This window comes from Podarcis bocagei, assembly GCF_964188305.1.
Source record: "Podarcis bocagei genome assembly, chromosome: 6".
Classification (NCBI taxonomy): Eukaryota; Metazoa; Chordata; class Lepidosauria; order Squamata; family Lacertidae; genus Podarcis; species Podarcis bocagei.
The window spans coordinates 27,980,750-28,005,868 of record NC_138130.1 but is presented as its reverse complement, the minus strand read 5'-3'; the positions used below and the strand labels follow the sequence as shown (position 1 = coordinate 28,005,868).

The window sequence follows — 25,119 nt, the reverse complement described above, 5'->3', positions numbered from 1 at the left end:
ATGACAAGCCATTAAGAATATAATGCTTAGAAGGGAAGATAAAAGCTAAACTGGCAGTGTAGTGTAGTGGATATAGAGGTGCTGGGAGACCTGGTTTTAAAACCCCTCTCTTCCCCTACCCACACCAGTGAAGCTCACAGTGAGGACTTTGGGCCTGTCTCTCTCTCTCTCTCTCTCTCTCTCTCTCTCTCTCTCTCTCTCTCTCTCTCTCTCTCCCTCCCTCCCTCCCTCCCTCTCTCTCTCATCCTAACCAACCACACCAGAGATTGGGAGGATAAAACAGGAGTGCTCCCCAAACTACGTTGGTCTCCTTCTAAGAGGGATGCAGTACAAACATGCTTTAAAATGCAAACCTACTGCAAAGAGTTGCTGTTGCTTCCTTATTTCTCAACCCACCTAGCAAGAGAGGAAACTCTTAACTTTGATTTCCACCATTCTTATCATACATTGGCTGCCTCGTGCTAAAATGGTTACTGGGTGAAACGCCAAATGGGTTCTGCTGAGCTGCTTTAGTGGTATACTTATTTTTTAACCTTCTGTTTCTTTCTGCTGAACTGGCCTACCCTGTGCTATTTTCAGCTGAGCGCTCTAGTGACTCTTTGAATACATTACTTCCTTTTAAGAATTTCTTTTTCTTTCCCCTGTTAGTAAACTAAGCCTTTAATTGCAGCCAACTCCTATTACACAGATTTATTTACACATCATAAAACAAATCAGTTGCATACTTTAAGAATGCTTGTCACTTCTTATATGCTTGCTGCCGTTTTGTTCTTAAGCCTTAAAATCTGTGTTTTTAATTGAAAAAGAAAACATCTGTAGACGGAAGAAAAGCAATAGCATAGAGAAATATAACTACTGGAAAGAGACCATCAGTATATCACTGACTATGTCTGCCAGTAATGCTAAACAAAGGCTTGTTGTTGGCTACAGATTATAGTTAAGAAGGAGAAGCCTTAACCACACCCCAAATTCAGATGATATACTAAGCTACCCTGAGCTAAGGTAGGAGGAGCATAGTGGGTACAAGCTTCTGTTTGGGAGCCAGCACATTAACATCCTGTTAAATCATAGCTTGGCCTACTGTGGTATGCAAACCAGAGCATTACAGGACTCCTTATGCTATTATTATTATTATGCTGTTAATTCAATGGTGTAAAGAAAATAATCTCATGCTTAACACCAAAAAAACCAAAGAACTCATAATTGACTTTAGGAGAAAGAAAAGTGTATTTTTACCATTGCACATAAATGGCGAGGAAGTGGAGAGGGTTGGTAGTTTTAAATACCTGGGCATTTATATCTCGGAGGACCTCTCATGGACTGCAAATATTAATATGGTTGTGAGGAAGGTGCAGGGGAGGTTGTATTTCCTGAGAATGCTCAGGGGACTGAATCTATCCCAGCACCTACTCCTGTCCTATTATCATAGTACCATTGAGAGTGTCTTAACCTATAGTATATTATCGTGGTATGGGAGCAGCTCTGAAACGGATAAAAAAGCTTTACAGAGAACAATTAAAATTGCCCAGAATGTTATTGGGCTCCGACTACCAACCCTGGATGAGATCTTCACGTCTCGCATTTTGAAGAAGTCACATAATATCCTGAGAGATCCCACCCACCCTGCTCACAACTTCTTTGAACTATTGCCTTCGGGCAGAAGATATAGGACAATGAAAACACGAACCACACGCCTTCTGAATAGTTTCTATCCAAGAGCTCTGACTGCACTAAATAATGATCTCAGGGCCAGTTGCAAGGTTTAGCAAGCAGAGAGCAGGAAGGAATGAGATAGGTTTTAGGTTATGTTTTAGGTTTTAGGTTATGTTATGCCTTAATAGGTCATGTTTATTCTGGATTTTATGTTTTTATAGATTATGTTTGAATAGGATGAGAGTGTCGGAGATACGTGCAAATGTATATGTGAACCCGGTCTTTGGGTGGGTGTTTGATTTTCGTTGTTGTGTATACTGTGTATATACGGACAATGACAATAAATTTATCTAAATCTAAATCTAAACATTTCTGATCAGAATGGCTCATTATTTACAAATGGATTCAGCAGTTACCAATCATCCAAAAGTGCCTAAATCGGTCTGTTTACTATTATTAGAGACTTGCATTTGTCTTGTTACTTTGTTCAGTAGTGGACTCCAGTCCCCCTCATATCTTTGTCAGGAATTGGTCTATGTGTGGATCATATTAGTGTCCAGTGCCGGATTTACGTATAAGCTAAACAAGCTATAGCTTGGGGCCCCACTCTCTTGCCCCCCCCCCAATGTAAAGGGAAAAAAACCTGGATGTGCATTTCTAAAATATAAGATTAAAAAACCAATAAAATAAAACCTACATACAGCAAGTGTTTTGTGTTGTGTAGGCTCCTATGATGTAAGTAATGGGCCCCGCCTGCTAGCCTGCTCCCTAAAATATCACTGGTTTACTCATTTCTATATACAGTAGTACCTTGGTTCTCAAACTTAACCCATTCTGGAAGTCTGTTCCAAAACCAAAGCGTTCTTAAACCAGGGCGCACTTTCCCATAGAAAGTAATGCAAAACGGATTAATCCGTTCCAGACTTTTAAAAACAATCCCTAAAACATTGTATTTCACCATTAATGTACTTCTTCTTAATTGTATTTCAGTATTTCAGTAGGTTAAGTAGGTTCAACACCTACTTAAAATATGTATTTGTTATGTGCAAATGGCTTTAGATACCTATTAGGTCCATAAATTACCATATAGCATATATTCAACACCAAAAGAAGCGACAATTTGTTGTTGACAAAGGACAGCTGGACATATAAAGGGCCCCATTACCTTCAGTAGCTATGGGCCTCATCAAACCTAAATCCGGCCCTGTTAGTGCATCTTTGTGTAAACTTTCTCTAGCTGTGGTAGGTGTGAAGTAGGACAATCTTCATTATGATTTAGGAGTCGATATCAAACTGTAATTTCCATGTAAGCATCTTTTTTAGCTGTTCAGTGCTGGGTCTCCAACCCTTCCTTGCCCACAGATATTACCATTAGCATAAGATGTTTTGCCGTAATGGCCCAAGACAAATAAAGCCCAGTCCCCCTGCCCCAAAAATATTCAGTAATTATATAAATATAGAAAATTCAGGGTTAACAAAACTTACTACAAACATACAGGGGTGCAGCAAATCAATCATTATAAAATGGTAAAATGAAATACTGCAAATGCAATTTGCTGCAATATCTGATCCATTTCACTGTCTGCATCTGTGCATACAAATTCTGTGAATACACCGTGCTATCAATTCCTCCTTCACCGAATGATCCTACAGCAACGCAGACTATTTTGAACTTTAAAAGATATAATTTTCTGTCTCAGTGGCAGGTTTGGGCGGGGGACGGGGAGATGAAAGTAGTAAAGACACAGACAAACATTTCCTATTTCATATTCTATCCCTCTCTCTGGTTATGTTACAGAGTTGACCTTTGGAATGCAAGCAACTTGAAGTTTGGAGATGAATTTCTCGGGGAACTAAGGCTACCTTTGAAATTTCTCCGGCAGTCCAGCTCTTATGAAGCATGGTACTTCATAAATATGCCTTATTCTTTGCTTCCTTCCCCATACTTTTTATCATTACAGTACTATAAACTTAAATACTGCTTATCTCAAAAAATACTTTGTTGATCTGATGATTACTACTACTACTACTACTACTGCCATTGACCCCTACCCAGATTCAATATAGTAGGTGCCCAGCTATCACATGACTAGAGCTGGGCGATTTTTCAGTGCATCATCTGAAACCAGTCTGAAGTTCAGATTGTGATAACTGTTTCAGATTTTTTGAGCTGGCAATATATTGTTCAGTCCCCAGCTGCGGCCAACATAGCTCATTTCACTTCTGTGCGATGCTTGTGCCTTGCAAGGACATTCGATGCGCACCGACTCCCTCCCTCAGCAGAGGGTGCCCAAGAAGCTGGTCGCCCACTTACCTTCGCTGGAACAAGCAGGCTGCCAGTGTGGTGTAGTGGTTAAGAGCGGTAGTCACGTAGTCTGGGTAACCGGGTTCGCGTCTCCGCTCCTCCACATGCAGCTGCTGGGTGACCTTGGGCCAGTCACACTTCTTTGAAGTCTCTCAGCCCCACTCACCTCACAGAGTGTTTGTTGTGGGGGAGGCAGGGAAAGGAGATTGTTAGCCGCTTTGAGACTCCTGAAGGGGAGTGAAAGGCGGGATATCAAATCCAAACTCTTCTTCTTCTTCTTCTTCTTCTCCCTCCCTCCCTAGCCCAGCCACCCCTCCTTATTCCAGACATCGTGATATACTGCTACATTGTGATGGTTAGCTGGTGATATATCACGATGTCAAAAGCCAGATATCACCCTGCCCTACGTGTGACATGACATTTGTCTGACATCTCTTTAAAAAAAAACACTCTAAAAAAACCATGTTCTATGTGTTTTTCTCCCATCTGTTAGGTATTTTCTGCAACCCAGAGATAATGGAAACAAGTCACTGAAACCTGATGACCTGGGTTCCTTGAGGTTAAATGTGGTTTACACAGAAGACCATGTATTCCCTTCAGATTATTACAGCCCTCTTCGAGACCTCTTATTCAAATCTGCAGATGTTGAGGTAAATTTGCTTGTTGCTTACCCCTGTTCCATCTTTATCCTTCACAAATACTTGACATTTTACTACAACCATAGGGGACAGTGCCCCCTACCTCTTTGCTAACCATAGTTAACGGATACTAGATTCTGGAATACACTTTAGCTTCCTATGGAGGCTTCCCTCCTTGGAGCAAATTTCACCACAGTTAAAGTGTCCCCAAGTTTTTAAGAGTTTTCATTTTACTGCCCTCTTGTGATTAAATCACACAACCAACCCCTGGTAAGTGCCTCGTAGGCATCTATGTTAAGTGAACACTGCAGCAAATCTATCAGGAGCCTGGCTTGAATCAATAAAAAGTGGGTTAATTCTCTAGAGGGATACAGTCTTCAGAAGCTTTTATTTCTTTCCGTGTTTAGCCTGTTTCAGCATCTACTGCCCATATACTGGGCGAAGTCTGCAGGGAAAAGCAGGAGGCAGCCATACCCCTGGTTCGACTCTTCTTACACTATGGCAAAATTGTGCCTTTAATCAGTGCAATTGCAAACGCTGAAATAAAAAGAACTCAGTAAGTATAGCAGTGTGCTTATTTTGACATATGTTAGACTGAATGGGAAGTGATGGCTTAGGGGCTTCCACTTAAAAGGGGGAGAATAGAGAGCTCACCCCCCAGTACTACTTCTTTATAAGGGTTAGATAGCAACTATGTGTGATATGAACGAAGGCAGCAGCTGAGGGGGGAGCCCACGGTCCTGGGGTTTGTGTTTGTGTGAAATCTACATGAGAGTCATTACGGCAGGGTGAGCACAGCAGAATTTTGAACACTGCAGCTATTAGTTGAATGGTTTGAAGAAAATCAAAACACTATTCGTTTTAGGCTAAAAGGACCAGAGGTAGGTTTTTGCTTTGCGGTGCAATTCTTAAGACGTGTTTATTTAAATGCCAGCGCCTATAAAATGAATGAAACCTACTTCCAATTAGTCTTAAGATGCATTTTTTAAAAAATTGCTGATCTTACTTTAAAAGCCCCCCTCCAATACTTTGCAGCTTTTAAAATACATTTGAATTCGAATGCAGGACTTCCAGAGTCATAGGAGCCAATTCCTAGGGGCTGAGGTCCCTTTGCCCCCCAATAAAATATTTCAGGGGTCCAGGTCCCCCCAAAGTTCATGGGCATTGCCATTCAAATGGTGTGTTGAGCTGTGTTGTGTGATCAATTATGTGGGGTGAGACTTATCTCCCCATATTTTATCCAAGTTGGCACCCCTGCACAGAGTCACTTGGGTTTTGAAGGTGGATTTTTGGGGGGCAGCCCTATGTATGCTTTTCCTACATTATGTTTCCACTACTCAGGTATTATCCAATCTGCTCTCTGCTTGCCAGTTCAGCACTCCTTCCTTTCCTATCTGTTACACTGGTCCCTACTTCTAAATCCCCCTCCACAAAAAACTCAACTGGAATATCCTAGGGAATCAATTTTTTTTTTTGTTTCTCTGCTCTGTAACAGAGCTCTCTTAAATGCAGAAATTTAAAAACCAGGTTTTCCTGGTTTATGAACTGAGCTGCCCCATATCACAATCTTATGTGTTGATTTCTTCCCAGTACAAAGTGTAAGGGTAACAAAAGACAGAAAGCACAGCAGTACAGTATAACTTGTCCCTTCTGATGTTTTCCTGATGTCCCTATTCCTGTGAACAAATCTTCATGCACCCTAGGCCCGGTATGGTAGATGGAGTGGCTAGCCTTGGATTAGGACTGGGGAGACCTGGATTAATAGCCCCACTCTTCCATGAAACCTGCCGGGGAGCCTTGGTAAACTGATTTACATGATTAGTGTTAGGAATCAAATGAGATAACCTTGGAGAAGGAAGGGGGTGCAGATGTGATAGATAACTTATGACAGCCACAAGGCAGTACGACCGATTACTGTGTTCCATCAGGGCTGCTACTGAGCTGTGCATTTATTTGTCTTACAGCCAGTTACCCAACCATCTCCCTCTCCAAGAGGGAGCTTCTTCCTTCATTTACTTTTTCAAAAAGGATGCTCTTCTTTTGTTGTGCAGGCTTAACCGCCAGATAGCTGCTCTTTACTTTCTTCCCACCTTTCCCCTCTAATCCCATTGCCCAGAATAGAACTGGGATAGAAAAGTACGCAGGTGCACCTATCTTCTATCCCGTTGCTGGGATAGACCAAAACACACAGAATCATAGAGTTGGAAGGAACCCCAAGCGTCATCTAGTGCAGGAATCTCAGCTAAAGCATCCATGGCAGACGGCCATCCAACCTCTGCTTCAAAACCTCCAGTGTGCATGCTTGCTTAAAACTAGTAGATGTGCACACCAGTTTCCCTGCTGTTTTTAAGACTCATAAAGGAAAACTATATTAAATCACCTCATTTGGGAGCCATTGCGTGAGCTTCCTAGGAGCAAGAAGTGGATTGCAAACAGCTGCTACTTTACTTCCTTTGTTGCATGCTGAAGTCGATGGCTGCCATTAGTCTCTACTTGTAATGAACTCCTAAGGCAGTGGATAGCAATTTTCTTATGCACATCTTAGTTCAGGATTAGGAAACCCGTGGCTGTCTAGATATTGCCGGCTGCAGATCCCATCATTCCTGACCATAAATTGTGCTGGTTGGGGCTGGTGTGAGTTGGAACCCAGCCGCAAATTCCCCCCACCCATGTCTCTGGTCTCATTCAGAGAAGATGGTTTATGTGCATTCATTTGCTCCAACTGCTGCTTTTATTTCACCATATTGGTGGTTTATCAAAAGAAGGCTAAATGTTTGGAAACTGTCTGCTTTCAGAGACCCAAACACCATTTTCAGAGGAAACTCATTAACTTCCAAGTGCATTGATGAAACCATGAAACTGGCAGGGATGCATTACCTTCAAGTAACCCTGAAGCCAATTATCGACGAGGTAAGAGCATGTTCAAAAACCATGTACAGTCTTTTGAGAGACGCATGCACATGGTCTGTCTTGTCATTGTTCCACGGGGCTTATGCCTAAGGTTTAGGAGGTTATGACAGACCCATGTGGTAGTTGCTTATCTAGTGAGTCAGTCATAACACGAATACCATGGATTTATATGAAATTAATGTTCTGCAGTGCCCCTCAGGTGCAAGCCTTGCATTACAAAAGCAAAGCATTTTGATTCTGGATAGGTATATAATGTGCATAAAAAAAGAAACAACTCATTTGAATTTGTGATTATTTTTAGAGGGTGCACGTGTTCTTGCTTGACACTCCAGCAGCGTTTCATTATCTCTGCCGCGCAGTTAGCTTGTCCTCCTAATGTTACAAATAAATAGACCACAAATTTCCTTTAATTGATTCAGCACTTTCCTAACTGATCTGAAAATGCCACAACTTACCAAGAAGTTGTGTGTGTGTCCCCCCGCTGCAACTTTAAAAATAGTTTTGCAACATTGTTCTTCATAAACAAAAGGGGAGATTGGAAAATACTGTTTCCTTAAATGCTTACTTGGTGTTATCTCCTTTTTAGCCATTAATTTTTCACTGAAGTTCAGTGCAGATAATTATGTTAGCATTAGCTGGCTCCTTGGAAACTATGGTTTCTAAATTGGTAGCCAGCCCCTCCTCCCTCCCGCTTAAATTCCCCCACCTTCCTTCATCTGCTCTAACCAAAATACAGGTTGTACACCTGTACACATTTACCTGAGAGTAAATCCATTAAACTCAGTGGGGCTTAATTCTGTGTAGATGTGTATAGGTGTGTGCTCTTAGTGTTGTAATGTCAACACTAATTACATATAGCAGTGTTTATCTGTAATGTCACTAACCATGGTCAGTTGAGGACTTCCCATCTTAACCAGTATATTAAACCAGGGTTTGAAGTATGTTTGTTAAATTTTCTTGACGAGGCAGCCATGGTTAGTGATGTTGAATTACTGAGCCACATGTAAAAACATAAGGAAAAGACAGAAACTCACTTGACTGGGGCTTATTCCTGATTTTTTTTGGGGGGGGGAGTTTTGTTTTATATAGCGAAATTAATCTTCAGAGGAGCTAAGAAAAAATTAATTCTATGCTGTAAAAACAAAACAAAAAGCTAACCAGCCCAAAGCTGTTAAATTGCAATTTGTTAGATAATTAATTGATTCTAAGGGGTCAAATCTCACCCGAAGATAATTCAGTATATTGATTTTTAATTATTTCAATTTATTCTAGATTTGCCAAGTTCATAAATCTTGTGAAATTGATCCTGTGAAGTTGAAAGATGCTGAAAATTTGGATAATAACCGGGTATGTAGTCCATTTTGTAGATGAAAGCCCAGGTTTCCAGTTCATTCACTTACTACTGTCTGATATGCATTTAGCATCAGTTGTGTGCTAGGTGCTGTACAGGCCATCTTTTGCAGCTGGGTTAAGTGGCAGTGAGTAAATGTGCTACTCTTCTATACAATACTGGGCTGTATGATATCTCTATAACAGTTTCCAGAAGTTTTCTGGCAGATATTGCCATATAAATACAACAAGAACTGTTTCATATGTTAACATGTCCATATATAAAACAAAATAACATGCTGATGATAATGTCAGATGATATCTATGTGGGTATTTCACTGCACTGATTCACATTGGAAAGTTGCAATTTCAAGCATGAAAAGTGGGTTGTGTACACAGCGAAGTAAAGCAAAAAAAATTTTTCACACATGTAGGATCATTTCACATGTCAATTATATTTGGGCTTCCTTCATGCAAGCACCTTATTTGTGGGTATCCCATAATACGTGATCTTAGGTTAGAAGTGCTTGCACGGTTGTTTTATCTATTATTATTTTTCCCCCCTCCTAGGAAAATCTTAGGCAATATGTAGACCGGATTTTCACAGTCATTACAAAGTCTGGGGTCCGTTGCCCTACAGTGATGTGCGATATCTTTTTTTCACTGAGGGAATCCGCTGCCATACGCTTTCAAGGTACGTTCCTGTGTAAAGTTAAAATTGTAAAACCTCTGAAAAGAATGTTAAGGTGATTATCACACTTGCACCAGCCAGAACACTACACACTCCTAATGTATGTGCAGTGATTGTGTGCTGCCAATAGCCTGACCAAACTGCAGGAGGCAGTGGAAGACAGGAGTGCCTGGTGTGCTCTGGTCCATGGGGTCACGAAGAGTCGGACACGACTAAACAACAACAATAGGCTGAATATGACGTGCTGCACATTGTGTGGGTCTCTGTTATGAAGAAGTCAGGCTCCAGTTCTTGAAGAACTCTGGCTCTTCCTCCGAGTTATTCCAGCCCACCAACCCAGTGGTTTCTTTCATTTTCAGTTTTCACCTTAAGAACAGTATAAGTTGCTGAGTTAACTCGGGTCACTTAAGTTCTACCCCTAGCCATTGACTGAGGGCCAAACTACACATTACTCTCAAGGTGTAGCATGCAGCTATTTCTCTGGTTTTTCTTAAATTAATTACAGGTGTGTAGGGAGGGGGCTTGTTCTCAAGACTGCAGAGCATGGGTTGTGGAAGTTTATCCCTGCCCTCCCCAGCCACAGCCCCTTCCACAGCGCCCTCTTCTCATACACAGCTGTGAAGCTAAGCAAAAGAATTTTCCTTTAGGACTTTTTAAAAAGTAAGCCTTATAGCTGCGCTTGTAGCTGCTGTCCCAGTAACAATCGCCCCCTCTCCAAGCCTGTAGGTAATTACAGTGGTACCTCGGGTTACAGATGCTTCAGGTTACAGGCGCTTCAGGTTACAGACCCAGAAATAGTACCTCAGGTTAAGAACTTTGCTTCAGGATGAGAAAAGAAATCATGGCACAGCGGCAGTGGGAGGCCACATTAGCTAAAGTGGTACCTCAGGTTAAGAACAATTTTAGGTTAAGACTGGACCTCCAGAAGGAATTAAGTTCTTAACCCGAGGTACCACTGTACAGAAAAACAAGAGCCTGAATGCAACACATTAAACGTAACATGTTGCTTGACCGGTGTTAGAAACTAAGATAAATAAGCTAGGCGCCAAATGGCTCCTTAAACTAGGGTTACAGTCACCAAAACAGAATGCCTAGTTGCCATTTGGGGACTAGACGCCTCAAGCGTAGTATTTTTCAAAACGGCTTTTTGTTCCTGAAATTCATTCAGTTTGTGCAGATAAAACGTAATGGATAGAATTCTATAGGATGTGTTGCTAGTGTGTGAAAACAGTCAGGATCCTTCCCATGTATCAAAAAAGGTTACAGTGGTACCTTGGGTTAAGAACTTAATTCGTTCTGGAGGTCCATTCTTAACCTGAAACTGTTCTTAACCTGAGGTACCACTTTAGCTAATGGGGCCTCCCACTGCCACCGCACAATTTCTGTTCTCGTCCTGAAGCAAAGTTCTTAACCTGAGGTACTATTTCTGGGTTAACAGAGTCTGTAGCCTGAAGCGTCTGTAACCTGAAGCGTCTGCAACCCCAAGGTACCACTGTATTTGTGTTCTGTTAGCCCAAAAATGGAAAACGATTGAGGTCCCAACTAAAGAAGAATGGAAACGTAAACTGATGGAATATGCGCAGCTTGCAGACCTAACATATAGAATAAGAGAACAAGAACAACATATGTTTAAAGAAGATTGGAAAATGTTTATTGATTATATGGGGGGAAATTGTGTATACTTGGAAACGTTGGAACCGTTAAGATAAATTCAACAGTGTAAATAAGTTTTGATGAATGTAATGGAATACTGAATGGTTTATGTAAAATATGCAGGGATTTGTGCTATGGAAAGAGAAGGTGGGAAGTCATTGATATTTTAAAGTTGTTTAAATGAATATTCTAAAATGTAAAACAGAAAATTTAATAAAAATTAGGGCGGGGGACAGTCAAGTTCCAAGGATCACCTGGCATACACCTCCAGATGGTAGAGATGTCGGGTGTAATCCTGGCACCCAGGCGTCTTTACTCACTCTTTGTGACTTTATCTAAAGCTTTTTAAGCATGGAATTGTAATGGGTTTGTGTTCTGTTTTTAAAATTGCAGATGATCCAGATGTTAGGTATACAGCAGTAAGCAGCTTCATTTTTCTGAGATTCTTTGCACCTGCGATTCTTTCTCCAAATCTCTTTCATCTTACACCTCATCACCCGGTGAGTGTTGCATCTTGCCGTCCTCTGCTGGAAGCCCTGTGCCTTACTTTCCACTGTTGGCAGTTTTTCTCCAGTCTGCCTCTTGAGTAAATAAGGATAAAAAGTTGTGCCTGGTTATGTATACACAACCGATGAATCCTTTTCATTTTGGACATGTTACAAGGCGCACAGAGACAAGAAGATTTGACTGCAGGGCCTTAAAACCTCAACCAGTTGCAAGGAAGATTCTGTCTCTTTGAAACTCCTTCTCTTCGCAATAGTTCAAGAGCATTAATGGCCAATCTCACAATGTATGATTTGTTTCCATAGCTGGAGCTCTGAACTATGAAACATCAAGTTAGTGGATGGCACAGAGCATTATAAGAATGCGGGGTTGCATCCAGTGATACCGTTCCTCAAATAGGAGGAGTCCTTCCATTCTTTGGAACAGAAGAGGAGGAGGGGAGATTTTTGCAGCCCCTGAAAATCATCTCCAGAGGGTTAGGGAACTCTTTAGTTTGGGAAGTTGGTAAAGCGGGGACCACTAGGGGCGCATCAGAAGATGGCTGACAATAACATCTCTCCGACCCACACGAGGTAAATTGGAAGCTGTGATGGGAGTAAATAGCCTCCCTACCCACCCACCCCCCAGGATTATGGTGGGGGACTGCCCTTGCCTGCTGTGCCCTATACCACCCCCAAATTTGTGGGGCACAATGCCCTCCTGTGGGATTTCGGCACTCCTGGACGCCGTCTCTGATCCGTGCCACTAGCTGCAAGAACTTCAAAAGAAATAATTTGGATGAAGCTAATGCACATATTTCAAGGAAGAAGGGGGAGTAAAGACTGCTAACAGAAGAGATCTCTTATAAAACAAGACGAGTCGGAGGAACAAGTATAGATCATGAGAAGATACGCCAAGACTCGGTATGGCAAAGGGACTGATGGGGGAGGGGGGGGAAACTTTCCTTTCTTTCCTTTATGTGATTAAACAAGAATCCCCCCCACCCACAAGTCAGAAATGTCGTTTTAAGGACTTAAGCTGTGGATTTAAGGCTGTGTGGAGATAAACTTTTGAACCAGAGCATGTTTTAAGAAGAGCGTGGAATGTATAAGGCCTTTGGAATGACGCAGTTAAAAATACCGTTGCCATATTGGGAAGTTCTGTCGGAGGACTTAAGTCTGAGAGGAGAAATAGAGAAATAGAGCTGTTTTTTATGAAACTCCTCAGTGGGACTTAAGAACGACAGTTCTGTAATTAATGATGGAAAGAGCGCTGTTATCTATGAAGGCGATGATATATGGAAACCATCTCGATTTGATTACTGGAAGAACGGAAAAACCCACACAGGATTATTATTGGTGTTTATCGGCTTAAGGAGACTATCAGAAGAGATCATAAAAAAAAGAGAAAATATATGAACAAGATGTGATGTGGAAACAGCAAGATAAGTCTGGATAGAATTATGAACTTTGTTTGGACTGATTTGGACATTAACGCAGTAGCAAGAAGATGATCAGAATCCCCCTTCGGATCTTGAAATATGGGTTCCCTCAACAAAATTTAAAATTCGGCTTTGTAATTCAGAATTTATGTGATGTGATTTGATTTGATGTGATTGGCCGGTTAATAATTTTTTTTTTTTTAAGGGAAGTTGGTAAAGCAGTTAAAATTCCTACCACCTCCCCTTCCATTAGCGGATGCCTCTGCTAAATCAAAGACTGTTCTGTGGTCAAGACTCCTAGGTCCCTATCAGAATCATCCCTCTGTTTTTGAAGATGCTGTAGAATTCTACCATTCCTAAGAAAATGACAATTATTCCTTTTTTCTTTTTTAAACGAGTAATAACTGCACTGGAAATCATACTTGTGACATGCTGCTAGACCAGTTCTGCTCTCACAATAAATCAAAGAGATCTTACTAGATAAGAATTGCCTTTACGTGAAACCAAGCTGAGCCCACCTTTCAGATGGTGGGCTAGAAACTGCTTTACGCTGGTTATAGGTGAACCCCACCTATAGGTTTATGTTTCTATGAGCTCCCAAACAGCTTCTAAAATGAGTTTTAATACCTACCTATATGAAATAAAAATGTAGTAAGTAGATCTTTTGCTATGTTTAAAGCACCTTAAGGCTTCGGTTGAGAGCCTAATAATTTCATTTCCATGTTTGTTCCTTCAGAAAGTGCTTTTGAAATGAATAAATAAGAGGTTCTGAAGGAGTGGAGGAACTCTTAGAATTCCCACAGAGAGATCAGGAATTTATCCAAAGTATTCAGCATGCACTTGCAAATTAGGTGAGGAGGCTGGAGGACCTTGCCACTTGCAAGAGGTTAAACTTCAGCCCTTCCTGTCTCTTCCAGCTTCGTTTCTCTTGTGCTCCAGGGCAGGGGAGTGCTTTATCCTATGTGTAAAATAGAAACAAGCATGGAAGTGTGGCGCAGCGTTTGTGGTCTCCTGTGCTCTTTAACTATAATACAATGGTTTTCTCCTTTTCCTTTTCAGGATCCACAAACCTCAAGAACTCTGACGCTCATTTCCAAGACCATACAAACATTAGGCAGCTTATCGAAATCTAAGTCTGTAAGAATTTTGCATTCTTCCCCCCCCTCCCTTTTCTGGGTTCTTGGGCATTCCCACCCACCTTTTAAATGTGTGTTCAATTGATTATGATGATGGAGCACAGCCCTTCTCTGTGAGGGCACAGCATCCTTGTGGAGACGCATCCTCAAAAGGGAACGATACAAACCTATGTCCTCTCCTCTCTGCACATGTTTGGGCAATGCGCCAGGCACTTCTAGGGAATGCCAATTCCACCTCCTGTATCCCCATCACCCAGCCTTCCCTCTTTAGTTGGTTGTCACATGAATATGAGCTCTAATGTTCCTAGACCAAGGAGGGAAATACACTAGGCTATGTGTTCAGGTATTCAAGGAGCATGATCTGTGACCTAACAGTTCCCTGGGCTGGTGAAAAAAAACTTCTGAGAACTGCTTCATGTGACCGCTCAACACGGCCAGTCATATTTTTTCTTGCCGTTGAAGTTTGCTTCTACTATACACATCATGTAAGGAGTTGGTACACCCATTTGTGGTGAAGCCTTGCAAAAAAACAACGGCATTTGGCAAGAGAAAACGGCAACCCAGGCCAGAAAAAAGTGGTCCCTGCCTACATTTGTTTATTTTGCAATACTTATATACCCCATGATTGTAATAAAAACTGCAGAAAACCCTAAAAATTAAAACATTCAAATTATCAATAAAAGACTGTTAAAAACAGGTATATAACAACAATCTATGATAATTAAAGTCAACAGGAAGCAAAATTAGTTTGGAAAACCTACCAGCATTCTACATATTGGGATAGGCTTGCCCAAATGAAAATGTTCTAAGCAGGCTCTGAAAACAGCACAGCGAACGGACCTGCCTGATGTTAATAGGCAGTTTCAGAGTGGAGGTGATGCCACACTGAGAGTGTTCTTAAAATGAGTACACACTGAGTTCATACAGTGAGTCTCATATAAGTACCAGTGCACATACAGAGTTCATGTGAATTGTTTGTGAGTTTGGCCATTAAATCGCTTGTGGACTGCATCTTTTGCCTTCTCCACCAAGCCCTGATTGCCAGTTTAGAATGAATGGCTAATCTGAGTAAACAGAGTTTGAATTATATCCAAATTTTAAAAGGAAATGTCTTGATTTGTGAGCTTGGCATGTGCACTGATACCTCTGCCCTCCCCAAAAAGTCTATGCTACAAGGAAAAAAGACATACAGTGGTACCTCTGGATGCGGATGGGATCCGTTCCGGAGCCCAGTTCGCATCATGATCAGAATGCAACCCGCGTCTGCGCATGACATCATTCTGAGCATCTGCGCATGTGGCGAATCCCAGAAGTAACCCGTTCCATTACTTCCGGGTCGCCATGGGACGCAACCTGTAAGATTTAACCCAAAGCGACTTTAACCCGAGGTATGGCTGTATGTCTCTGAATGAATCAGTCTTAAGCCTTTTGCTGACTTTGGCCTTTTGAACTTCTGTGTAAATTGTCATATTTCAAGATAAAAACCTGGTGGTGGTTTGTATTTCAGGCCAGTTTCAAGGAATCATATATGGCAACATTTTATGACTATTTTAATGAGCAGAAATACGCAGATGCAGTCAAAAATGTAAGTATTAGGCTTAATAACATTAGCCAGTTGAATAAATACTTAATTAGTTGCATATCTATATCCTGAAGAATCAGCTAAAAATGAAAATTAAGCATGCTGAAAGAGAAGAGGTTGAAAAACATGAGATGTCTATCATTGTGCTTTAGGACACAGATTTGAGGTTTTGCCTCCATCCATAGGCCTCTTAAGGGTTACAGCAAGCTATGTGGAAAACATATTGTGGCGTAATTATTAGTGCCATACCAAAATCTGCCCTCTAGTTTCTGAAAAGTTTTCTGCAGGGGTGAAAAAAGCTTCCTTTTTATGTCTTCTCAGGGTGTTCTAGAATTTCTTTAGATTGCTGGTGAGTCTGGGGTTTTTTCACTTGCCATTGCAAGGTGGCCAAGGGTGGTATGGGTGTTTTTCTTTCCAGTAAACATTTCTCCAGCAATCTGCAGCCTCCTTAGCTGCCCTCACTTTCCAATATTTTTTAAAACAAAACAAAACAAAACATGGGAGGAGTTACTTCACGACGACTTTGAAGTGCAGGCACCTGGGAAGGCTGCAGAGTGCAGACAACCAGAGAGATGATTTGTAGATACAGACACCATTTGGTGACCTAGAGATTAAGGTCAGCACAACAAAAATCCGGCATCCTACCCATGATATAAGGGTATGTATCTCCCCTTCATCAGCAACTCATTCAGGCATCAAGCCTTTAGATCACCTATGGGTAACATGCAGGCTGCACAACACCGTTGCAGACCTTCCTGAGGTTACCCAGCTGCCGCTGCCACCTCTCGTCCCATGCTAGCAATCACACCCCCCTCAGCCCACCAAACAACTGTGGGAGGTGTGATATAGAGAAGACAATATTGAGTTAGGAGGACCAGCAAAGCAGCTTGCTATGACCTATGAGAATGTCTGAAGGAGATATCAGTGTGAGGTCAGGGGAAGAGGAGAGTTACATCTGTGTGTACACATATCTGTTTCTGTAAATGTTGGCAGAGCCGAAGGGCTGAGTTATATATCCAGTGTGAAGGCCTACAATATGATTCAGCATAAGGCTCTAATCACATTTAATTTGGACATGGATCTTTGATTTGCTGGCATATAAAGCTTTTAAACATTCTTTTTCTTCTCATTAAATGTCAAATAATTAACCTTGTGAAATTCAGGCGTTTCCATTTGTGCTTTTTTTTTTATCAGCTCTGCCAACTGGTATCAGTACGAAATCCTTATTTCATATATATATTTTCTCACCCAAGTTCTTAGATTTAATTTCATCCTCTGGAAGAAGAGACCACAAAAGTATAGAGCAGGCGATACTACTTAAAGAAGGGTGAGTATGCATCAGGCTTTAAAAACAAAACAAAACCTGGAGCAAATTCAATTAGTAAATAGTTCAGCACCTGCTTGGAGTGGAACATAGTTCCTTTTTTTTTGGTAGTACTGTCTCTAGTATGTATTCATTAAGCAAAGGAAAATTTCATATTGTCAAAATTGGAGATGCTACCAAATTGTTAGGGATGGAAGAACCTTAGAGGATATGATAATAACCGAAAATACAAGCAAAATTGTTTTCACCAGAAATATTTTCTGAGTTACCTAAAAGCTGAATAAGTGTACATGATAGAAAGCTGCCTATTTCTGAACATAATTTGCATAATGTTCCTGCATCTTGTTTGCCCCTTAAAAGTTAATTTTTGTCTTTTAGTTATTTGTGCTCACCTTCCTTTTGCTTTTTTAAAAATATGTTTGTATGATTTTCATAATCGTCCCCTCCTAACTCTTAAATGTGAAATTTCTACATCTTTCTTTTGCTTCTGTCTGATTTTTTTCTATCTCTCCTTGCTTGGCCTGCTGTGTTAAGGACTCTTAAACTAACAGTAAAGAAAGTTGATGATAATAGTTCATGCAGGTAAGATGGTGAAGGCAGTTGGTAGTTAGCCACAGCTACCTGTCAATGGCAATATCAAGAGAGCGTATTCAACTGGGGTGGGGTGGAGTGGGGTGGGAGAAATTTGGATATCCATGCAGGGTGACTGAAAAATCAGATGGGGGTGTTTTTCTTCTCTATGCTGCATCAGTACCTTCTGAACACACAGGAAGGTGCCTCATCAAAGGACATTTAGCATTCATTCTTAAAAATCCATTAGAATCAGGGCGGTTTTTCATTCGGAACGCTCCGGAACGGCATTCCAGCATCTCTCAGTTGGCCCCCGGAAGTGGGGGGGGGGGAGAGACCTGACCAGCTACGGCCTTTGGAGAGGGGTCTCCTCATGAGCCAGAGGAGCAGCGGGGCTTTGCTGAGGTTCTTCAGTCTGACTTAGCTGTGATAGGGCCCCTCTTTGCTACTTCCCATCAGAATCTGCTGCTGTCATCTTCAGGACCACTGTATCTGGGTACCAAGTCCATATGACACTACAATGTAGGCGGGACTTGTCAAGATTGCCTTTCATTATTACCTCAAGGATTGTCTGGAAAGGTTTTCGTATGTTTGGGTTTTACCTGAGTTTTGGTAGTTTAGTCCATCCTGAGCTGGAAGCTTTGATAAGGATTTCTTCTTGCTGGTTTACCTGAAACATTTTGACATTTCTTTCTTCTTCCTGCCCCTGTTTTTTTTAAAAAAGCTTCTTATTATTAGTTTCTTATTTTTATTTACGTTTCTGTACAAGAACAATCAAAGTGGCTTTCATGATTTCTTAAAACTGTGTTTTATCTTGAACCGTTATGTGCCCAAGTTAAATTACCTTTCAGACTGGTTACGAAATGGTTTGAGATTACAATAATTCAATATCTAGTATGATCCCCCACCATCCTAGATTCATATTTTCATGATCCCTTACACTCATAAGTTGATTAATCATAGCTAGAGTACTTTTACTTTTAATTCAGAAGTTAGAATGTAGTCAAAAGTATGCTCTTTGCTTTCGCAACATTGAGTGCACTGCAAAATGGTTGGGTTGGTTTCTTCTTTCCTTTCAGCAGCCACTCTTGCTTTCTAACTTACCAGATAAAAACTACCTGTGCAACAAGTGACTTGGTGTTTATTTACAAGAGATGCCCTTCTGCCTAGTATAGAGGTTAACAAAATTCTACATGTTCTGTATTAGAGTATGCTGACATAGCCATTACTTTTAGCGACTGGGCCTGTCTTTCAAAATGAATCAAAGAGAAAAGCAGGGTAGAGAATATTTGAAAGTTTAAACAAGAACACATTTTACTCTAAAATGTACATGCAGTTCTACCACTGTAGAATGTCTGTGGGCAATCACTTCTTCCATAAAATTTCCATGCCAGCAACTTGCATGTGGGAAAATTTCTTAATTACCCATGTAAAGTACTGGTTTGAAATGTGGATGTTTTCAAACATGCAACCCCCTGCAAGCAATATGATGTTGTTTAGTTATGTAAGAGGAGTGACTTGCTAAACTGATCTACTAAGTGATGCCTGGAACCTTCCTAAAACTGGACTTAGCACCTATTGGTTAAGCCTATTCCATTCAGTGCATCCTCATTGTGGCATATTTCACAGTGTCCCCTTGTCTCTGAGGGTACAGTCTCTTGCTTACTACCAGGGAATATAGATATAAATTCCATAAATAAAAATATAATTCTGTCACCTTCTCCTTTGCAACAGGTTCATGATCAAGAGGGCACAAGGTAGGAAACGATTTGGTATGAAGAACTTCAAGAAGAGGTGGTTTCGACTTACCAACCATGAATTTACCTATCAGAAAAGCAAAGGTATTAAAGATGCTGCCATTTTCATTAACGCTTAGCTAATTTAAATGTTTATAATGATGCAAAATGCAGTGCTGGTATGCTGTTGTGACGTCGTACTCTCTTCTCTATGGTACAAAGGAATAAGGACTCATTTCAATGCATTTGAGGATGTGTTTTTTAAGCGCTCTCCTTTAAAAGCTGAGCTTTTATTTACTCGCTGCGTTTCTATCTAGTTCCTGTGGCGGTCATAAAATCAGTGTTTAAGGATAAAAGCACAATCTGGGGGAGAGGAGGGTGGCTGTTCAGGTAGAGTGCTACAGTTGGTCTCTGCTCATTATGATCAGGCGCCAGTTCCTAGCAGAGGGCTGGCGTGTGTCTTCTGCCATCCTTTGACCTTGCTTGTGGGCTGTTTTGACAAGCGTGGGGGGAGCCAGGGGTCTCTTGAGTAGCAGTGCTTGGCCTCAGACGTGCAGTGCAGTAACTACAGAAAGGATGCTGTAGAAGCCTTAGCCCGAGGCACTGTGCCCCCCTTCATACCAAGTGTTTCCTTTAAAGCAGAGGTTGGATGGCCATTTGCCATGGATACTTGAGATTCCTGCACTGTGGGGGGTTGGACTAGATGACCCTCGGGGTCCCTTCCAACCCTACAGTTCTCTGATCCTGTTTTTCTGCATTTGCCTACTGCAGGTGACCATCCACTGTGCAACATTCCAATTGAAAACATTCTGGCAGTAGAAAAATTGGAGGAGGAGTCCTTCAAAATGAAAAATGTAAGCTATTCCCCCCCTTTTCTGTTTTTAAGAACCATGTCTTTATTAACGTCAGCTTGTCAGTTCTTGTACAGAACAGGTGTTTCAAACACAACCATGTCAGGAATCACAAGACCACAGCAAGAACGCCTCTGCTCCCGCTCTAGCAACGATATTCCAAAATACAGCCTATTCGGATGAAATTGTTACAAACCTTGGCTTGCTTATAGTTGGTCTCTTCTGTAATAACTAAGTTTATGATGTAATTACTTTATGTAATTGTGGTGTTTTTGATATTGCCCTGTCTTACATATATGGGGGTGAAATTCCATCATTTTGTCTTGGAGAGCATGCATTGCACAATACAAGTCAGAGGAGGTGCAGAGTATAAATGCAACAAATCCCTCTGGTTATTTCATGAGAGTGCAGAGACGAAAGTTTATGTGTGAATTCACAACCAATATAAAAGTGCCACTTTTATCTGGAAGCATAAATTATGAGTTTCATGTTTACACTTGTGCATTTTTTGTATATTTTTATAGGGTGGCTGGGGTATACATTTTTTACATTTCTATAGAGAGAGAGCACTAAGCAACCAGAATAGTAGCTCTTCCTCTGCAAAAGCTTGATTTATGAATTACATTATACTACCGCTGTTTTTAGATTATATTGTTTTCAACGTTGGGTTTCATGTGTGTTTTGTTTTTTAAAGTCATGTAGCCAATTTGTTTTCTATGGTACAATGGTGGGATTTGTTTAAATAAACAAGCATTTTAAATCCTAAACTGCTTGTAATTAAATGAGAAGAAACTGGGCATACTGAACTGTGACTTTCTGCGAGCCGTGTCGGCTTGTTCTTCTAAACAGTTGTAAAACATCAGGCATTTTTATCATTGCAACAAACCTGTGTTAGGTTGATGAGCCTAAAGCTACCTATCAAGCTTCATCTTTGGGCAAGGATTTCCTTGGCTTACGTTCTTAACTCTTTTACCCCATACAGTGGTGCCTCGCAAGACGAAATTAATTCGTTCCACAAGTTTTTTCTTCTTGCGAGTTTTTCGTCTTGCGAAGCACGGTTTCCCATAGGAATGCATTGAAAATCAATCAATGCGTTCCTATGGAGACCGTCCGGGGACAGAGGGGAATGGCCGCGCGCCTTCCCCTCTGTCCCCTCTTTTGAAGAAAGGGGCGGAGGGGAGAAGATCGCTTCTCCCCATTGCCGCCCCTTGGTTCAAAAGGGGTCCGGGGACAGAGGGGAATGGCCGCGCGCCTTCCCCTCTGTCCCCGGAGATTGCGGGGCAAGCTTCGTTTTGCGAAGCAAGCCCATAGGGAAATTCGTCTTGCGAAGCAACTCGAAAACGAAAAAACCTTTCGTCTTGTGAGTTTTTCGTCTCGCGAGGCGTTCGTCTTGCGGGGCACCACTGTACTGGCTAAAATAGGGTCCCCCTTTCAGGTTTCTTTCTGTGAAAGATAAGAATTTAAGCGGACTTTCTTGTTGGTCATTGGTTGTTCTTCTGTCTGCCTTTCAGATGTTCCAAGTAATTCAGCCCGAAAGAGTTCTGTATATCCAGGCAAATAATTGTGTTGAAGCCAAGGACTGGATTGATATCCTCACCAAAGTTAGCCAGTGTAACAAGAAACGCCTCGCTGTCTACCACCCCTCTGCATACCTTAATGGGCACTGGCTGTGCTGCAAAGCAACAGCAGATAATACCCCTGGCTGTACTCCCTGCACTGGGTAAGGACTTTCTAGGATATATTTCCTGTTCTAAATTTGGCTTTGGAGCAACTTGGTGATGAAATGTGTATCCTGCAGACGTCTGAAAGAGTGAGAGAGCTGATTCTAAGTGGTAGGAAGCTGAATCTATGTCAGCGTCCAATGCAATCACTTGTTTTCTCAGCCTAGTTTTCCCTGCCTGTTTACACCACTTACAAATCTCTGTAGCTAAGCAATATAGGAACAAGAATGAAAATGTGCTGCTGGGCTCTTAGTACAAGACAAGTAGCCGCAATGGGACGGAATGCTAAACCATGGTTTAGTGCAAGGGTGCTGGAGTGGATTTGTCAGCCACCTGACATCAAACCCATGTAGTCAAAACAAAACCTGCAGGCAAAGCGCCAACAATTAGGTGATCATTGGGTCTTGCAAAGCTAGATTATTCATATTCACATTTATGCAGATTTAACCAATTAATCCATCTGTTAATTAAGCTCTTGTTTTTAATGATTCACAAGCTGAGCTAAAAAGACATGAAAATACTTCTAGACATTAAGCCACCTTCTGGCTGGTTGCAAATGATATGTTATTTTAATAAGATTCTGGCAATAGGAATACCCCACAATATTATGGTTCAGTTTTGGAATGCCTCTCCAACTGAATTATAACTTTTAACTTTAATATCCAACATTAGCCGTACTCAAGAGTAGACCCACTGAAATAAGCCATTGATTTTGGTAGGTCTGCCCCGCAAACGATTAACATTAGATATCCCCCCTTCTCTTTAAAATTGATTATACTTCTGTTATCTCATATTGTACCATTTTGAAATCTTGCTGTTCTGTTAATCAGGTGCCCTCTTAAACCATAATGGAAAAGTAGAAACCCTCAGTTTCTTAACATATGATTCTTAAAGTGTTATTCTAAATTATTCTGCAGGGGCCTCCCAGCAAATATCCAATTAGACATAGATGGAGACAGAGAAACTGAACGCATCTATTCCCTTTTCAATTTGTATATGGTTAAACTGGAGAAAATGCAAGGTGGGTATACAAATGAATCATTCCTTTGTCTGTACATGTCATTTTAAATTAAAATTATATTTTAAAGAATGTTATTTATTTACAAAATCCTACGACTGTTAAACTATACACTCCAGGTAGTTTGTTCAGAATAGCAAAAGATACCTTTTGGTGTCTACTTTAATATTTCACACCTGTTTTCTGTGATTATTTTGTTGTATGCTTGGTTCTGCATTTTAATAACATAAAAAATAAAGAAAAGCAGCAGCTAATAGATTTTTGTAGTACGCACTTCTCTTATCTGCTAGTATGCCTGTATTTTTCCTTAATTCTTTTAGGTCTCAATAGACTTCTTTTTGCACATTAATCAATGAAATCTGAGTGTCAAACAGACGGAGTATTCAATGAATGTAAAAGGAGGGTAGAAGAATCACATGACCACTGCGTTTTTTGGCATTCTAGAAAGCTATTTTTGAACAGCAGTTTAGCCAAACTTCAGGTTCTGCTTCAGCACAGGGAGAGAGGCAGGATATCTTAAGCTAAAATATAAATATAACTTTGTAGGATGTAAGCCAATAATGCCAGATATATTTAAACTTCCTCCGACCCCATGTAATTGCAAACCTGTGACCTCTCTTTCCATCTCTGAGCTGGCCACCCATTTGCCCTTAGCTCCCTGCTTTGAATACAAAAAGCACTTCGCCAGTGAAGAACCACTGTTGCTTCAGGCACTTGTGTGCTCCTTAGGACCAAATTAATCATATGACGGGCCTTTGCATGATCCCCCCCCTTTACTAAATAGCAGCCATGGAGGACCCTGGGTCAGGATTGGGACTATAGCGTTTGGGATGTCTGTGTGTTAGCCATTTACCCCACCATAGTCCCAATCCAAATCGTTCCCCCACTACTGTGGCTGCCCTTTACCCTGACAGCAAAGCTCCCATTGTCACCAATGGGAGCTTACTTCTTGATGCAAACAGCAGGCATGGGAGGGAAGTGTTCAGAACAGGCCTGTGATAGGAGCAGGAGGACTCATTCCTTACTTTGACCCAACATAGATAAGTGTGAAGAGCAAGGCAAAAAGCGAAGGCATCCCAATGCAATAGATAGCAAGGATGAAGCATTTCATTCCCCACGCACGCACGCAAAAGTCGACAGCACCCGAGACTGTTTTGAGAATAATTTGGGTTCACACACACACACACACATTATTTCAGCAGTATGTTTGCTGGCTTTTTCCGAAATGTGTTCAACCCAAAGGTAGTTCTCCACCTGAATCCATCATAAATGAAAGATTGGCTGCAATTATTCCCTATTCCAGATAGTCACATTTGTAGTTGTAGCTATTAGTTTGCGCGGATTAGGCAAATTAATGGAAAATATGACTTTCAATGGCTGTGAAAACCATGATAGCTAAAAGGAACCTCGGTGTTCAGAAGAAGTGTCTCTTTAAACATGAGGTGCTGGGGACACATTGTGGGAGGCTATTGTCTTCATTCCCCATTTGCGAGCTCCCAGATTGCCCACTGTAGACTTATCATATATAACTGCAGAGTTGGAAGGGCCCACAAGGGTCATCTACTCCAGCCCCCAGCAATGCAGGAATCTTTTGCACAACCCTGAAATTAAGAGTCTCATGCTCTACTGACCGAGGTTCCAAGACCTGCTGGGCCCTTGGGCTGAACTCACAGAGCTCTTTTTAAGTTTGCTTTGGGGTGGGGTGGGGGGAGTGTCTTACCACTTTTTGGTGATGCTGTTTGACCTTCATGAGAGCTGGGTTTTTCTTCATCTTTTTTCAACAGAGGCTTGTGGCAGTAAATCTGTGTACGATGGACCAGAGCAGGAAGAGTATTCAACCTTTGTTATCGATGACCCTCAGGAGACCTACAAGACACTAAAGCAGATTGTAGATAATGTTAAAACCCTCGAGCAAGAACATGCCCAGTACAAGAGGGATAAATTCAAGAAGACAAAATATGGAAGCCAGTAAGTGTGGGTTGCTCTGGGTGGCTGTGATCTTTAATAATGCACAGAAAGCATTTTTCAGAGGAGATGTAGCTTGGTGTGTTCTACATCCAGACCTGGCTAGTCATTCA

General features: G+C 41.3%; 1 protein-coding gene and 1 long non-coding RNA gene across 5 annotated transcripts in view; one reads left to right on the top strand and one right to left on the bottom strand.

Annotated features, from left to right (window-relative positions):
• The window catches only part of RASA3 (RAS p21 protein activator 3), a 130,064-nt gene that overhangs the window by 101,652 nt on the left and 3,293 nt on the right, over positions 1 to 25,119 (top strand). Inside the window, exons 9-23 of the mRNA XM_081198343.1 lie at positions 3,452 to 3,556; positions 4,452 to 4,608; positions 5,004 to 5,152; positions 7,392 to 7,506; positions 8,779 to 8,853; positions 9,406 to 9,529; positions 11,573 to 11,679; positions 14,163 to 14,240; positions 15,747 to 15,824; positions 17,075 to 17,148; positions 19,450 to 19,556; positions 20,223 to 20,305; positions 21,814 to 22,022; positions 22,941 to 23,044; positions 24,826 to 25,009. Of these exons, the coding sequence (XP_081054469.1) occupies positions 3,452 to 3,556; positions 4,452 to 4,608; positions 5,004 to 5,152; positions 7,392 to 7,506; positions 8,779 to 8,853; positions 9,406 to 9,529; positions 11,573 to 11,679; positions 14,163 to 14,240; positions 15,747 to 15,824; positions 17,075 to 17,148; positions 19,450 to 19,556; positions 20,223 to 20,305; positions 21,814 to 22,022; positions 22,941 to 23,044; positions 24,826 to 25,009 (1,749 nt within the window). The remainder of the gene's footprint in view (positions 1 to 3,451; positions 3,557 to 4,451; positions 4,609 to 5,003; positions 5,153 to 7,391; positions 7,507 to 8,778; positions 8,854 to 9,405; positions 9,530 to 11,572; positions 11,680 to 14,162; positions 14,241 to 15,746; positions 15,825 to 17,074; positions 17,149 to 19,449; positions 19,557 to 20,222; positions 20,306 to 21,813; positions 22,023 to 22,940; positions 23,045 to 24,825; positions 25,010 to 25,119) is intronic.
• LOC308589437 overlaps positions 18,045 to 25,119 on the bottom strand; it is a 68,584-nt gene continuing 61,509 nt past the window's right edge. For all 4 annotated transcript variants that reach the window (XR_014009237.1, XR_014009238.1, XR_014009239.1 and 1 more), the window contains 3 exons: positions 24,762 to 24,917; positions 19,433 to 19,539; positions 18,045 to 18,475 (listed from right to left, as the gene is read on the bottom strand). This is a non-coding gene — a long non-coding RNA (uncharacterized lncRNA). The remainder of the gene's footprint in view (positions 18,476 to 19,432; positions 19,540 to 24,761; positions 24,918 to 25,119) is intronic.